At 50.3% G+C, this 14,746-nt stretch overlaps 1 protein-coding gene across 1 annotated transcript in view; it reads left to right on the top strand.

Annotated features, from left to right (window-relative positions):
• LOC123351479 (IgGFc-binding protein-like) overlaps positions 1-14,746 on the top strand; it is a 61,508-nt gene that overhangs the window by 25,710 nt on the left and 21,052 nt on the right. The window contains exons 6-10 of the mRNA XM_044990865.1: positions 1,362-1,690; positions 2,225-2,879; positions 3,003-3,331; positions 4,594-5,248; positions 6,326-6,654. Of these exons, the coding sequence (XP_044846800.1) occupies positions 1,362-1,690; positions 2,225-2,879; positions 3,003-3,331; positions 4,594-5,248; positions 6,326-6,654 (2,297 nt within the window). The remainder of the gene's footprint in view (positions 1-1,361; positions 1,691-2,224; positions 2,880-3,002; positions 3,332-4,593; positions 5,249-6,325; positions 6,655-14,746) is intronic.

The following is a 14,746-nucleotide window of genomic DNA, read 5'->3' as shown; positions in this document are numbered from 1 at the left end:
GCCCGCTATGCGCGGCAAGCTTATATGAGTTTGTCAATCTAACGAAGAAATTGATATGTCCCAGGCTTGTTATCCCAAGAGGAGTCTCTGACATGCTTCAATCCAAACACACTGCTTCAGGTAGAATAAACAAACAAATATATTAACTACAAAAGATAGATTTTACATGATTATAAGTCAAAGCACAACAAGTCGGATTTGGTCAAATGAAATAAAGGCAAAATGCATTCTAAGCTGATCTTAACACTTTCAATGCCCTTACAAACTTAGATGGTTCTCATCACAGGCTGGCTGGTTGCCCTTCAGCCAGGCTCTCCCCTTTCATCAGTGCTTGTGTCGTTTGGTGGTGATGTCTGTAGATGGAGGTGGAAGAGAGGAAAAGCATAGCACGTCTCTCCCTTTTATCATGTTCCTTCTTCCCTCTTGGCTACCCCCCCCACACACACACCTTGCAGGGTCAGGTGAGCATTACCTCATCATAGTCCCTGACTGACCAAGGGAAGGGGGGTGACTCACTTGAGAGTCCAACAGATCCTTTGTTGCTGTGAGGCTGGGCTGGGTTTGTCCCATGATGAAGTATGAACTGCCCCTCTGTTCCTGGAGAGTTTTCCCTGGGCTTGTTTTAAGCCATGAGGATACATTTTCAGCCTCATAACTATATACATGAAATTACAACAAATAACATTCCTATAACAATAATTATTATAACATTACTATAACAAAAATGCTCAGTGCATTATGAGCCTACTGAAGACACACGGCATGACAAACTTTGCACTGGATACCACACAATCATATTATAAGGATGAACATGAGTCTACAGTGTGTTCCCCCGAGATTCAGAGTGTCATAGTTGTGTTGGGAAATTTTGGAAGGTGGTGAAAGAGGAGAGTTTGCTGTGATGATGAGCTATGTGTTTGGGGTCGTCGTGTGCTGGCTGTGTTGTCGTGTTGGTGGTTGTGTTAATTTGTATCAGGGGGACTGGGCTGTTGAATTGTGTGGGTGACAAATGAGGGGTGTGTGTCTGGCGGATCATGCTTGGGGATTTTGTTTGGGCATGTGGCCTGCGTTGGGGAATTTATGTTAAGGTGCACGGGTGGTGAATCAATCTTTAAAGAACTGTGGGGCAGTCACCCTTATATTGCGGACTCATTACAACCAATGAAATTGTTGAATACAAACTAGGCATAGAGTAAGGGTGATGATTGGCATGGCATAGGTACATGCCTTACTGCTTCACCATATATAGATTATTATTATTATTTATTATTATTTTATTTATACTACTGTAGCACTTAGGAGCCTAGATACTGGACTTGAGTTCCTTCCCATGTTGTTATGACCAAAAATGTTTCTTTCAGATGCCTGCAAAGCTCTGAAATGCCGGACCAAAGAGACATGCCGGACTGAGGATGGCCACACATCATGTATTCCTGACTACATGGGAACCTGCTTGGGCTCAGGGGAAATGCACTACCAAACTTTTGATGGTCTGAAGTTTGACTTCGAAGGCACCTGCACCTACACCCTGGCCAAATACTGTGGGAGCGACACCTCCCTGGAGCCTTTCACCATTGATGAGAAGAACGCCAATAAGGGGAGCCAGGATATCTCCTTTCTGCGACTGACCAACGTCTACATATATGGGTACAACATCTCCATGTACAAGAGGGAAGTTGGCAAAGTCCGGGTGAGTCTACCAGCTCAGGGCTCTTGCACTGTTCAGCTTACAAAGCACAGTACTTTTGTGTAGTGTCTCACAGAAACAGAATCCCAAACAGATGCCGTGAGCTGAATATGTCATGTGGGCAATACAAGTACATAAATATATCTCATCTGTATGATCTGTATGTTTGAAAACCTTATCATTGATAGAGAGATAGAGAGGAAAAACAAAACTTTGTGGCTAGATCGATAGCTATCTCAGATAGGTAGAATCTCTATAGAGATATGGGGAATTCTGGAAACAGATACTGTAGATAGATAGTGAAGCTAGATAAATACTGTGTTTCTTCAGGGACTTTGGATTGATTTCTGTTGTTCTTCTTGAATAAGGAATGGGTAAAAAGTGATTAAGGATTTGACCATTATTTTACTTGCTGCTGGTTAGACTGACAATGAATAACAGCCAAAATGAATGGTGAGGCGACAGTTGGAGTAATAATAAGTGAGGATGAAAGAAGAATAATGCCCTTCGTGTTCTTCCCCTCCTGTCTGTCTATAGCTAAACGGTGTGATCACCAATCTCCCGGTGACGCTGAAAGACGGTAAAATCAGACTATACCAGAAAGGCCTCAGCACCGTCATGCAGACGGACGTTGGCCTCCGGGTGGGGTACAACAAGAACTGGCATCTGGAAATCACCCTCCCCAGCAGCTATTATGGTGCCATGTGCGGTCTTTGTGGGAACTTCAACCAGAACCCAGAAGACGACATGATGTCCTCCAACGGCATCAAAGTCTCCTCCATCGTGGGCTGGGCTTCCAGTTGGAAAGTCCAAGACCGGGACCCCTTTTGCTGGGATTATTGCCAAGAGACTTGCCCAGTGTGTGATGAGAGCAAGAGAGAGCTGTATGGGGATGACAGTCACTGTGGGGTGATCAGTAAAGCACCGGAAGGGCCCTTTAGAGACTGTCACTCCAGGGTGAGCCCCGACGACGTCTTTGACAACTGCATCTACAACGTGTGTCTGAATGAGGGGAAGAAGACCATTCTGTGTGAGGCGCTGGAGGCGTACGCAGACACCTGCGGGGACCATGGAGTCACTGTCTCTGACTGGAGGACGCCGTCCAGCTGTGATGAATTTGGAGGTTGGCATTCTGTCGAAGCAGGTGGCAATGAAACTAATCCGACAGTTTACCCTGTTGATGGAGGAGATGGTGAGTGACCTGAGCATGGGGATGGGAATACCCAGGTTCCTGGGGCATTGGGGTGAGCACTGAGCCTAGATATTGGACTTGAGGTCCCTGCCATGTTGATATGACCAATAATGTTTCTTTCAGATGCCTGCAAAGCTCTGAAATGCCGGACCAAAGAGACATGCCGGACTGAGGATGGCCACAAATCATGTATTCCTGACTACATGGGAACTTGCTTGGGCTCAGGGGAAATGAACTACCAAACTTTTGATGGTCTGAAGTTTGACTTCCAGGGCACCTGCACCTACACCCTGGCCAAATACTGTGGGAGTGACGCCACCCTGGAGCCTTTCACCATTGATGAGAAGAACGCCAATAGGGAGAGTCAGGATATCTCCTTTCTGCGAGTGACCAACATCTACATCTATGGGTACAACATCTCCATGTACAAGAGGGAAGTTGGCAAAGTCCGGGTGAGTCTCCCAGCTCAGGGCTCTGGCACTGTTCATCTTACAAAGCAATGTTCTTTTGTGTAGTGTCTCACAGAAACAGAATCCCAAACAGATGCCGTGAGCTGGATATGTCATGAGGGCAATACAAGTACATAATGTGATAGACCCAGGCCAGATGGGTACAGCAGAATAGCAGAAGGCAGATATACTGGCCACTGGATTAACAGTTTTCTGTTCCCTGACTGACCAGAGTAGGGGTGCTCCAGGCTAATGAGAACACCTGACTCTAATTAACCTGTAAAGAGTCAGGTGAGGCCATTCAGTTAATGTGACCACCTGACTCTAATTAAGGCCCTGCTGATACTATAAAAAGGGCTCACTCCAGTCAACCAGGGGAGTCAGGGAGCCAGAGGAGAGGAAGTGCATCTGAAGGGCTGGTTACTGAGACACCCTAAAACCATCATTAAAGGAACCCTAAGGTAAGGGTGAAGAAGGGAGAAGCAGGAGAGCTGTGGGGAAGTGGCCCAGGGAAATGTAGCAACTTTGGCAGTGAAAGGTTGGCTGCCAACAACTGTTACCATTAGGGTCCCTGGGCTGGAACCTGGAGTAGAGGGCGGGCCCGGGTTCCCCCAACCCACCACTACAGGAACATCTACTGGAAGGGGAAGTCAGGCCCCTGTCATGACAGGAGGCTGAAAAGAGACTCTGGGAGTTCTCTCACCAACCTCCTTGCAGGCCTATGATGAAAAGGGCTCAGTAGACTGTAACCCTGGCTCTAGAGAGAGAACGGCTATGTGGAGGGTCACAGTGAGCCACTGAGGCTAGCATAAACCGCCTAGAAGCGCAGGACCCACAGGAGCAAGGTCAGAGCTCTGCCACAATAAATACATCTCATCTGTATAATCTGTATATTTGAAAACCGTATCATCGATAGAGAGATAGAGAGCAAAAACAAAACTTTGTGGCTAGATCGATAGTTATCTCAGATAGGTAGAATCTCTATAGTGATACTGGGAATTCTGGAAACAGATACTGTAGATAGATAGTGAAGCTAGATAAATACTGTGTTTCTTCAGGGACTTTGGATTGATTTCTGTTGTTCTTCTTGAATAAGGAATGGGTAAAAAGTGATTAAGGATTTGACCATTATTTTACTTGCTGCTGGTTAGACTGACAATGAATAACAGCCAAAATGAATGGTGAGGCGACAGTTGGAGTAATAACAAGTGAGGATGAAAGAAGAATAATGCCCTTCGTGTTCCTCCCCTCCTGTCTGTCCCTAGCTAAACGGTGTGATCACCAGTCTCCCGGTGACACTGAAAGACGGTAAAATCAGACTATACCAGAAAGGCCTCAGCACCGTCATGCAGACGGACGTTGGCCTCCGGGTGGGGTACAACAAGAACTGGCATCTGGAAATCACCCTCCCCAGCAGCTATTATGGTGCCATGTGTGGTCTTTGTGGGAACTTCAACCAGAACCCAGAAGACGACATGATGTCCTCCAACGGCATCAAAGTCTCCTCCATCGTGGGCTGGGCTTCCAGTTGGAAAGTCCAAGACCGGGACCCCTTTTGCTGGGATTATTGCCAAGAGACTTGCCCAATGTGTGATGAGAGCAAGAGAGAGCTGTATGGGGATGACAGTCACTGTGGAGTGATCAGTAAAGCACCGGAAGGGCCCTTTAGAGACTGTCACTCCAGGGTGAGCCCCAATGACGTCTTTGACAACTGCATCTACAACGTGTGTCTGAATGAGGGGAAGAAGACCAATCTGTGTGAGGCGCTGGAGGCGTACGCAGACACCTGCGGGGACCATGGAGTCACTGTCTCTGACTGGAGGACGCCGTCCAGCTGTGATGAATTTGGAGGTTGGCATTCTGTCGAAGCAGGTGGCAATGAGACTAATCCGACAGTTTACCCTGTTGATGGAGGAGATGGTGAGTGACCTGAGCATGGGGATGGGAATTCCCAGGTTCCTGGGGTATTGGGGTTTGCACTGAGTTTTAGGGTAGAGCTCCCCCTATTCTGTAGGATTTCCTTCGTTTGGTTAAGTGTACCCTAGTAGGCTCCCCACGAAGAACTCAGAAGCCTGAATGCATGATAGACACAGGTAGCTTATCTGCAATTTGGCTTTAAGTGCAACGTATCTAGCAAGCAGGCAATGGTGTAGTTCAATGTCTATGGGCCATAGGAGTCTGTGGAACATGTCTAATGGTGAAACACTATAAGAACAAAGCTGTGGGTGATCCAGGAGTTAGGAAGGGGGATCCAGGAGATGAACTTTTTCTCCCATTGAAATACATGGGAGTCAAAGGTGCTTACAACTTTCAGAATTTAACCCCTAGCATGTGTGGCTCTCACTGACATGCCCACCAACAGCAATTCCAGGCCCCAGGGCAGCTGCACTGCTGGGTGTGCTCTTCCAGCATGGCCAGGGCTTCTACATGCCTGCCTGGCTGCCTTCGTTGCCGCTGGTACCACCCTCCCCACGCCTAGCAGCCCTGCGGCCCACCTCGGTGATTTAAAAGGGCCTGGGGCTCCTGACTGCTACCATGGCAGTGGCGGTGGCTGGGGGCCCCAGGTCCCTTTAAATCTCCCGGGCCCTGGGCAATGCTCCCTTCGCCCCGCGCCGTCAGTGGGCCTTCTAACTGATGTATGGAGTGAAATGCCGCTCCCAAAGGAGTCAGTGGGAATTAGCAATTACTTCAGTGCCACAGCAATGGGTTATTGAGGGTGTGCTGGATCAGAACCAGGGGCATTTAAGCACATGCATAACTTTAAACATGTGAGTAACCTCATTAATTTCAATGGAACTGCTCACACGGTTGAGTGTTTAGCTGGACTAGGACCAGAGCTTGCAGCAAGCCAAGCTCTGTTGAGTATCCTCAGCATGCCTTGATTGGTTCAGTTGGTTCTGCATGAATGCTGTGCCCATGGCAAATCTTGCTCCCCTGGCCTAGACACTTGGCTTGAGTCCCCCACTCTGTTGATGTAACTGGGCTTTCTCCTTTCAGAAACCTGCCAAACCCTGAAATGCCAGACCAAGGAGACGTGCAAGACACAGGATGGTCACGCAACCTGTGTTCCCGACTACGTGGGAACTTGCTGGGGCTGGGGGGACCCGCATTATCACACCTTTGATGGCCTGAAGTTTGACTTCCAGGGCACCTGCACCTACACCATCGCCAAGTATTGTGGGACCGACCGCTCCCTGGAGCCCTTTACCATCGATGAGAAGAATGATAACAGGGGCAGCCAGGCCATCTCCTTTCTACGAGTGACCAACATCTATGTCTATGGGTACAACATCTCCATCTACAAGAGGGAAGTTGGCAAAGTCCGGGTAAGTCTCTGATTTCAGGACTGCACCTTTTGGACTCATAACACACAGTGATTTGGCAGAGTCTCTATCGCTCACAAATGGTATCCTAGAATCAGGGGATGTGAGAAAGACATAGGCAAATAGGAAGAAAGATGTTTTCAGATAATGGGGCACTGGGTTCTGGGAGGGACACCAGGGCCAGAGTGAGGTAAGGTGGATCACCGGCCTGCAGAGGGCGCTCCAACAGCTGGAGAGCTAATTCCAGGAGATGACCAGCAGGAGGCAGCACAGGGGTGAGTCCACACCCTTACAGAGATTAACAAATGTATTTGAACATAAGCTTTCATGGGCTAAAACCCACTTCATCGGATGCATGAAATGAAAAATACAGTAGGAAGATATATATACACAGAGAACATGGAAAAAATGGGTGTTGCCATACCAACTGTAGCGAGAGTAATTAATCAAGGTGAGCTATTAGGTGAGTTATTATCAGCAGGAGAAAAAAAAACGTTTGTAGTGATAATCAGGATGGCCCATTTCCAATAGTTGACAGGAAGGTGTGAGTAACAGTAGGGGAAAAATTAGCATGGGGACACAGTTTTTACTTTGTATAATGACCCATGCTAATTTTAACCCTACGGTTACTCACACCTTCTTGTCAACTGTTGGAAATGGGCCATCCTGATTATCACTACAACTGTTTTTTTCTCCTGCTGATAATAGCTCACCTTATGCTCAAATACATTTGTTAGTCTCTAAGGTGCCACAAGGACTCCTCGTTCTTTTTGCTGATACAGACTAACATGGCTACCACTCTGAAATCTGTCACCAAGAAAGAAAGGAGTGTTTTTTAGGTAGATAATAGAGGTGAAATCATGACTCCATTGAAATCAATGGGAGTAGGTGGCATAGATCACAGGTCTCAGTAGAGGGCTGAATTCTATATTTAGTTATGGTGCATGTGTCGCAGTGTAAATTGAGGACTGTATACTCCCCAATATGCACAGCAGAATGGCCTATCAGAGGTTTGCACAGAGATCAGAGGGAGAATATAGTCTTTATTTAGTAACCACACCTTGAATACTGCATGCAGTTCTGAACACCCCATCTCAAAGAGTTATATGAGAATTGGAAAAGGTACAGAGAAGGGCAACAAAAATGATTAAGAGTATGGAACAGCTTCCAGATGAGGAGTGATTAAAAAGACTGGGACTTTTCATCTTGGAAAAGAAGTGACTAAGGGGGCATATGATGGAGATCTAGAAAATCATGAATGGTGTGGAGAAAGTGAATAAGGAAGTATTATTTATTCCTTCACATAACACAAGTACAAGAGGTCACCCAATGAAATTAATAGGCAGCAGGTTTAAAACAAACAAAAGGAAATACTTCTTCACACAGCGCACAGTCAACCTGTGGAACTCATTGCCAGAGGATTATGGCCAAAAGTATAATGGGGCTCAAAAAAGAGATAGATAAGTTCCTGGAGTATAGATCCATCAATGACTATTAGCCAAGATGGTCAGGAATGCAACCCCATGCTCTGGGTATCCCTAGCCTCTGACTACCAAAAGCTGGGAGTGGACAATGAGATGGATCGCTCAATGATTGCTCCTTTCTGTTCATTCACTTGCAAGCACCTGGCATTGCTCACTGTCGGACGACAGGATATCTGGCAAGATGGACCATTGGTCAGACTCAGTATGTCTGTTCTTATGTTCTTAACCAGAGCTGGGCAAAATTTTTCATCCAAAACATTTGTTTGGCAAAAAATGCAGATTCTGTGCACTGAAACCTTTCATGAATTTGGATCAGTTTCATTTTTTTTCTCAGTCAAAATAAATCATTGAAAGGTTTTATTTCAACATTTTTGAAATAAAATGTTCTTCTTCGAGTGCTTGCTCATATCGATTCCAATTAGGTGTGCGCGCGCCGCATGCACGTTCGTCGGAAGATTTTTACCCTAGCAACACTTGGTGGGTCACCTGGGTCGCCCCCTAGAGTGGCGCCGCCATGGTGCCTGTGACGGGTCGGACTCACCCCTGCGGCGCCTCCTGCTGGTGACTCCGGGAATTAGCTCGTTCCAGCGCTGGAGTGCCCTCTGCAGGCCAGTGATCCGCCTGTCCTTTGGCCCCCGTGTCCCTCCCTGGACCCGGTGCCCTCTTACATGGGGTGCTGCCCCCTGGCAGTAACCCCTTTCTCTCTGGGTTTCCCCTCCTCAGGGAACCCCCACCTTCTATCCCCACCTTGCCTTAGTATATGGCTACTGCCAGTCATTGTCTAGCCCCATGTCCTGGGGCAGACTGCAGTATCAGCCAACTCATCACTGGCAAGGAGGGTTTGGACCTGCTGCCTTGGCCTACCCCTGGGCTGCCCTCTGCAACCCCCAGTACCTGCTAGCCCAATGCTAGGCCACAGCCTGGGGCTTTCCAGGCTGGAGCTCCCCAGCTCCTCAGCCTTTCCCCAGCCCTGCTCCACTCAGGTGCCTGGTCTAATTCCCTGCAGCCAGGCCCTTCTCTCTCTGAAAGCAGAGAGAGACTGACTTGGGCTTCTGGCTCATAGCCTCTTATAGGGGCCAGCTGGGCCTGATTGGGGCATGGCCCAGCTGCAGCCACTTCCCAATCAGTTCAGCTTAAAAGCTGCTTTCTCAAGCTTTGGCCCCTGCCCAGGACTGTTTTTAACCCCTTCAGGGCCAGAGCAGGGGTCCACCCTGCTACAGCGCCGAATATATACCCCTGCCGACCCAACGGCCCTTCAGTTCCTTCTTACCACCCGTGTCGGTTGTTGGAACAGTGGAGCGTAGCTTAGCTGATCTCCGCTTCCCTAGCTACTCGTAGTTCTCTCGTTATTTCTTGTGTATATAGTTGAAATTTCTATAGTTGTAGTTAGTTTATTTGTTCTATAACATAGTGTATATAGTTAAGAGGGGTTCGGGGATTAGCCCCTTCCCCGCACCCGGTGCCGGGGCCCATGCCCGGTTCACCAGGTTTCAAACAGTGCTCAGCCTGTCACAAGCCGATGCCAACAGGAGATCCCCATGACTCCTGTCTTAAGTGCCTCGGGGAATCCCACCTCGCCGATAAATGCCGGATCCGCAAGTCGTCCTTTAAGCCGAGGATGAAAAAGGAGCGGGACTTTCATCTCAAACAGCTCCTGATGGAGGCAGCTCTTACTCCTCCGCCCTCGGCACTGAGCGCTGGACGGTCCACAGGCAGAAGTGCTTCTTCGGCACCGGATCGCACCGGTACTGCTAAGGTTTCTCGGCACCGACCGTCGCCGGCACCGATGTCTGTTCGGCATGGTTCCCTCTCCCCACAGGTGAAGAGGCATAAGACTCCTGCTGCTTCCGTGCCATCTGCACCGCAGCCAGAGCACCCGACTAAGTCGGACCGCCCGGCACCGGCACCGACACCTGCCACGGCACTGACAACATCGGCACCGTCGATTCCGGTCCTGCAAGGGCCATCAAATCCGGTGCCTGAAAGCTCCCCGGCGCGAGCCGTGGTTGAGCTCACTATTCCCTCCACGTTGGAGACATTTTCCATGGCGAGGGAGCTGATTGCGATGACAGAGTCTGCGCTGCCTCAACCCCCGGCACCGCCGGTGCGGGTCATACAATCTATAGGCAAGCCTGCCCTGATGAGACCACCCTCTGTTGGCACCACAGAGCGGCACCGTTCACAATTGCGGTCCCACCAGCGTTCTCGGTCCTGTCGCCGATCCCGATCCCAACGCCGCTCGCAGTCCCGGCACCGCTCCCCTTCTCGGTACCGGTCGCACTCGTGGCACCGATCAGCGTCCCGTTCGCCGGCCCAGTATGCTCGGCACCAATTCAGCTCCCGGCACTGCTCCAGGAACCGTGACTCTCGCAGCCGCTCCAGACATCGAGCTTCGAGATCCCGGTCGACCTCCTGGCACCACTCCGGTCACAGGTCCCATTCTCGTTCCCGGTACCGATCCCCGGTGCCGCGCAGCGCAAGATCAATCAGAGAAGGAGACTCTTCCCAGGGCTTTTCAGCCCCTCCTTGGCCATCTCGACACACATCGGTGTCGTCTCATGCGGACAGTACCGATGCACAGGACCGTGACTCCGATGTGCCCACCAGCGTGTTCCAGGAGACCCAGGCCCAAGATCAAGGCCCCCATCAGTGGTCATTCTGGACACCTTGGGTGTATCACCAGGCCCAAGGTGTACCTCCAGTCCCATCTCGCTCTGTTCCATCAGAGCACCGGGTGCCGGAGGCGACTGTCAGCCGCCCCCCTCCTACCATAGAATCGTAGAATCATAGAATCTCAGGGTTGGAAGGGACCTCAGGAGGTATCTAGTCCAACCCCCTGCTCAAAGCAGGACCAAACCCAACTAAATCATCCCAGCCAGGGCTTTGTCAAGCCTCACCTTAAAAACTTCTAAGGAAGGAGATTCCACCACCTCCCTAGGTAACCCATTCCAGTTCTTCACCACCCTACTAGTGAAAAAGTTTTTCCTAATGTCGAACCTAAACCTCCCCCACTGCAACTTGAGACCATTACTCCTTGTTCTGTCTTCTTCTACCACTGAGAACAGTCTAAATCCATCCTCTTTGGAACCCCCTTTCAGGTAGTTGAAAGCAGCTATCAAATCCCCCCTCATTCTTCTCTTCTGCAGACTAAACAATCCCAGTTCCCTCAGCCTCTCCTCATAAGTCATGTGCTCCAGCCCCCTAAACATTTTTGTTGCCCTCCGCTGGACTCTCTCCAATTTATCCACATCCTTCTTGTAGTGTGGGGCCCAAAACTGGACACAGTACTCCAAATGAGTAGAGGGGAATGATCACATCCCTCGATCTGCTGGAAATGCCCCTACTTATACAACCCAAAATGCCATTAGCCTTCTTGGCAACAAGGGCACACTGTTGACTCATATTCAGCTTTTCGTCCACCGTAACCCCTAGGTCCTTTTCTGCAGAACTGCTGCCCAGCCATTCGGTCCCTAGTCTGTAGCAGTGCATGGGATTCTTCCGTCCTAAGTGCAGGACTGTGCACTTGTCCTTGTTGAACCTCATCATATTTCTTTTGGCCCAATCCTCTAATTTGTCTAGGTCCCTCTGTATCCTAGCCCTACCCTCCAGCGTATCAACCACTCCTCCCAGTTTAGTGTCATCTGCAAACTTGCTAAGGATGCAGTCCACACCATCCTCCAGATCGTTAATGAAGATATTGAATAAAACCGGCCCCAGCACCGACCCTTGGGGCACTCCACTTGATACCGGCTGCCAACTAGACATGGAACCATTGATCACTACCCGTTGAGTCCAACCGTCTAGCCAGTTTTCTATCCACCTTACCGTCCATTCATCCAGCCCATACTTCTTTAACTTGCTGTCAAGAATACTGTGGGAAACTGTATCAAAAGCTTTGCTAAAGTCCAGTAATAGCACATCCACTGCTTTCTCCTCATCCACAGAGCCGGTTATCTCATCATAGAAGGCAATTAGATTAGTCAGGCATGACTTGTCCTTGGTGAATCCATGCTGACTGTTCCTGATCACTTTCCCCTCCTTTAAGTGGTTCAGAATGGTTACCGGTATGGAGGAAGCTCCCGTTCAGCCACCAGACCCCCAGATCCCACTGGAGCAGGAGGTTGTCCAAGAGCAAGAGTCCATGCAGGACCCGCTTGTCCCTGGCCCTTCCTCTTCTCCAGATGAAGCGGTGGCGGGGACATCCTCCTCAGGCCCTCCTCCAATTGACCTGAGGGCCCATCAGGACCTCCTGAGACGTGTGGCACTCAATATGAATCTCCAGGTGTAGGAGGTCCTGGAGATAGAGGACCCGGTGGTGGATATTCTGTCGGCTGATGCCCCCACAAGAGTGGCCTTACCATTTATCTGTACGATCCAGGCCAATGCTGATACCATCTGGCAGTCTCCAGCTTCTATTCCGCCCACTGCCAGGGGAGTTGAGTGCAAGTACATGGTGCCCTCTAAGGGGTACGAGTACCTGTACGTGCATCCTCCTCCCTGCTCCCTCTTCGTACAGTCTGTCAATGAGAGGGAACGCCATGGCCAGCAAGCTCCGGCTCCAAAATCGAAGGAGGCTAGGCATATAGACTTACTGGGCCGTAAGGTATACTCGGCAGGGGCCCTCCAGCTCCGGGTGGCAAACCAGCACGCCCTGCTTAGCCGCTACAACTATAACACCTGGGCGGCGGTGGGCAAGTTCACCGAGTTAGTCCCTCAAGACTCCCGTCAAGAGTTTGCTGCCCTCTTGGAGGAGGGGAAGAAAGTGGTGAGAACTTCCCTCCAGGCCTCGCTGGATGCAGCTGACTCCGCAGCCAGGACTCTGGCCTCGGGAGTTGCCATGAGACATATTTCCTGGCTTCAGGTGTCAGGCCTCCCACCGGAACTACAGCACACCATACAGGACTTGCTCTTCGACGGTCGAGGCCTGTTTTCTGAAAAGACTGACCCTAGGCTGCAAAGCCTAAAGGACAACAGGGTCATTATGCGCTCTCTCGGCATGCACACGCTGGTAACTCAGCGCAGGCCTTTCCGTCCCCAGCCTCACCGCCCTTACTGTCCGCCTAGACAGAGACAGGACTTTGGCAGAAGGCGTGGCCGAAGCGGTCGTATACGGCAGTCAGGATCCCAAGGGGGCCAAAATCAGGGTCTCTCCAAACCACCAGCGGGGCCAAAGCCAAACTTTTGAAGGCACGCCAGAGGACAGCGTACCAGTTACTTCCCAGGATCCTTTCCCCCCCTTTTACAACCGCCTCTCCTTTTTCCTCCCTGCGTGGTCCCAACTAACCTCGGATCATTGGGTTCTACACACGGTGGAAATGGGGTACCACCTCCAGTTTATTTCACCCCCCCTTGTCCCTCTTCAGGGACCCCTCTCACGAGCAATTCCTCTTGCAAGAGGTTCAGATGCTCCTTGCCATGGGAGCTATAGAGGAGGTACCAAAGGACGAAAGGGGCAAGGGGTTCTACTCCCTCTATTTCCTAATCCCCAAGGCGAAGGGAGATCTTAGACCTATCCTAGACCTGCGAGAACTCAACAAGTTCATGATAAAGTTGAAGTTCCGCATGGTATCCCTGGGGACCATCATCTCATCCTTGGATCCCGGAGACTGGTATGCCACCCTTGATATGAAGGACGCGTATTTTCACATCGCCATTTATCCTCCACACAGACGGTACCTCCGGTTTGTGGCCAACCGTCAACATTTCCAGTTTACGTTCCTTCCGTTTGGCCTTTCTACAGCCCCAAAAGTATTCACAAAATGCATGGCTGTAGTCCGCCGCCTCCCTCCGCTGCCGTCGGATACACGTTTTTCCGTATCTCGATGATTGGCTCATTCGAGGGACCTCCAAGACACAGGTCACCCATCATGTGGGCATCGTCAAAGACCTATTCATGCGTCTAGGCCTGATGATCAATATAGAGAAATCCACTCTGATTCCTACACAGAGAATAGACTTCATTGGGGCCATCCTGGACTCCAATCTCGCCAGAGCCTGCTTACCACAGCCTCGGTTTCACGTGATGGTAACAATTATCCAAGGCCTGCAGAACTTCCCGACACCTTCGGCTCGCATTTGTCTCGGTCTCCTGGGTCACATGGCTGCCTGCACGTTTGTGACCAAACACGCTAGGCTACGCCTCCATCCCCTCCAATCTTGGCTCACCTCGGTGTACCACCCGGGCAGAGACAGCATAGACATGATCGCCACGATCCCCCCGAGCATTCTAGGCTCCCTCGACTGGTGGTTGACACCATCCCTGGTGTGTGCAGGGATGCCGTTCCATCCGCCTCAGCCTTCTATGTCCCTGACGACGGACGCGTCATCTCTCGGCTGGGGTGCTCACCTAGGTCATCTTCGCACTCAAGGCCTTTGGTCAGCTCAGGAGCTGGCCTTGCACATCAATGTCCAAGAGCTGAGAGCAGACCACCTTGTGTGCCAGGCGTTCCAACAGCATTTACAAGGCCGTTGTGTCTCGGTGTTCACAGACAACACAACGGCCATGTATTACATAAACAGGGAGCGGCACGGTCCTCCCCCCTTTGTCAGGAAGCCATCCTGCTCTGGGACTTCTGCATAGCCCACTTGATAGACCTGGTAGCGTCCTTTCT

Source organism: Mauremys mutica, chromosome 17, assembly GCF_020497125.1.
Source record: "Mauremys mutica isolate MM-2020 ecotype Southern chromosome 17, ASM2049712v1, whole genome shotgun sequence".
NCBI classification, from domain to species: Eukaryota; Metazoa; Chordata; order Testudines; family Geoemydidae; genus Mauremys; species Mauremys mutica.
This window is presented reverse-complemented; position numbering and strand designations above follow the sequence as displayed.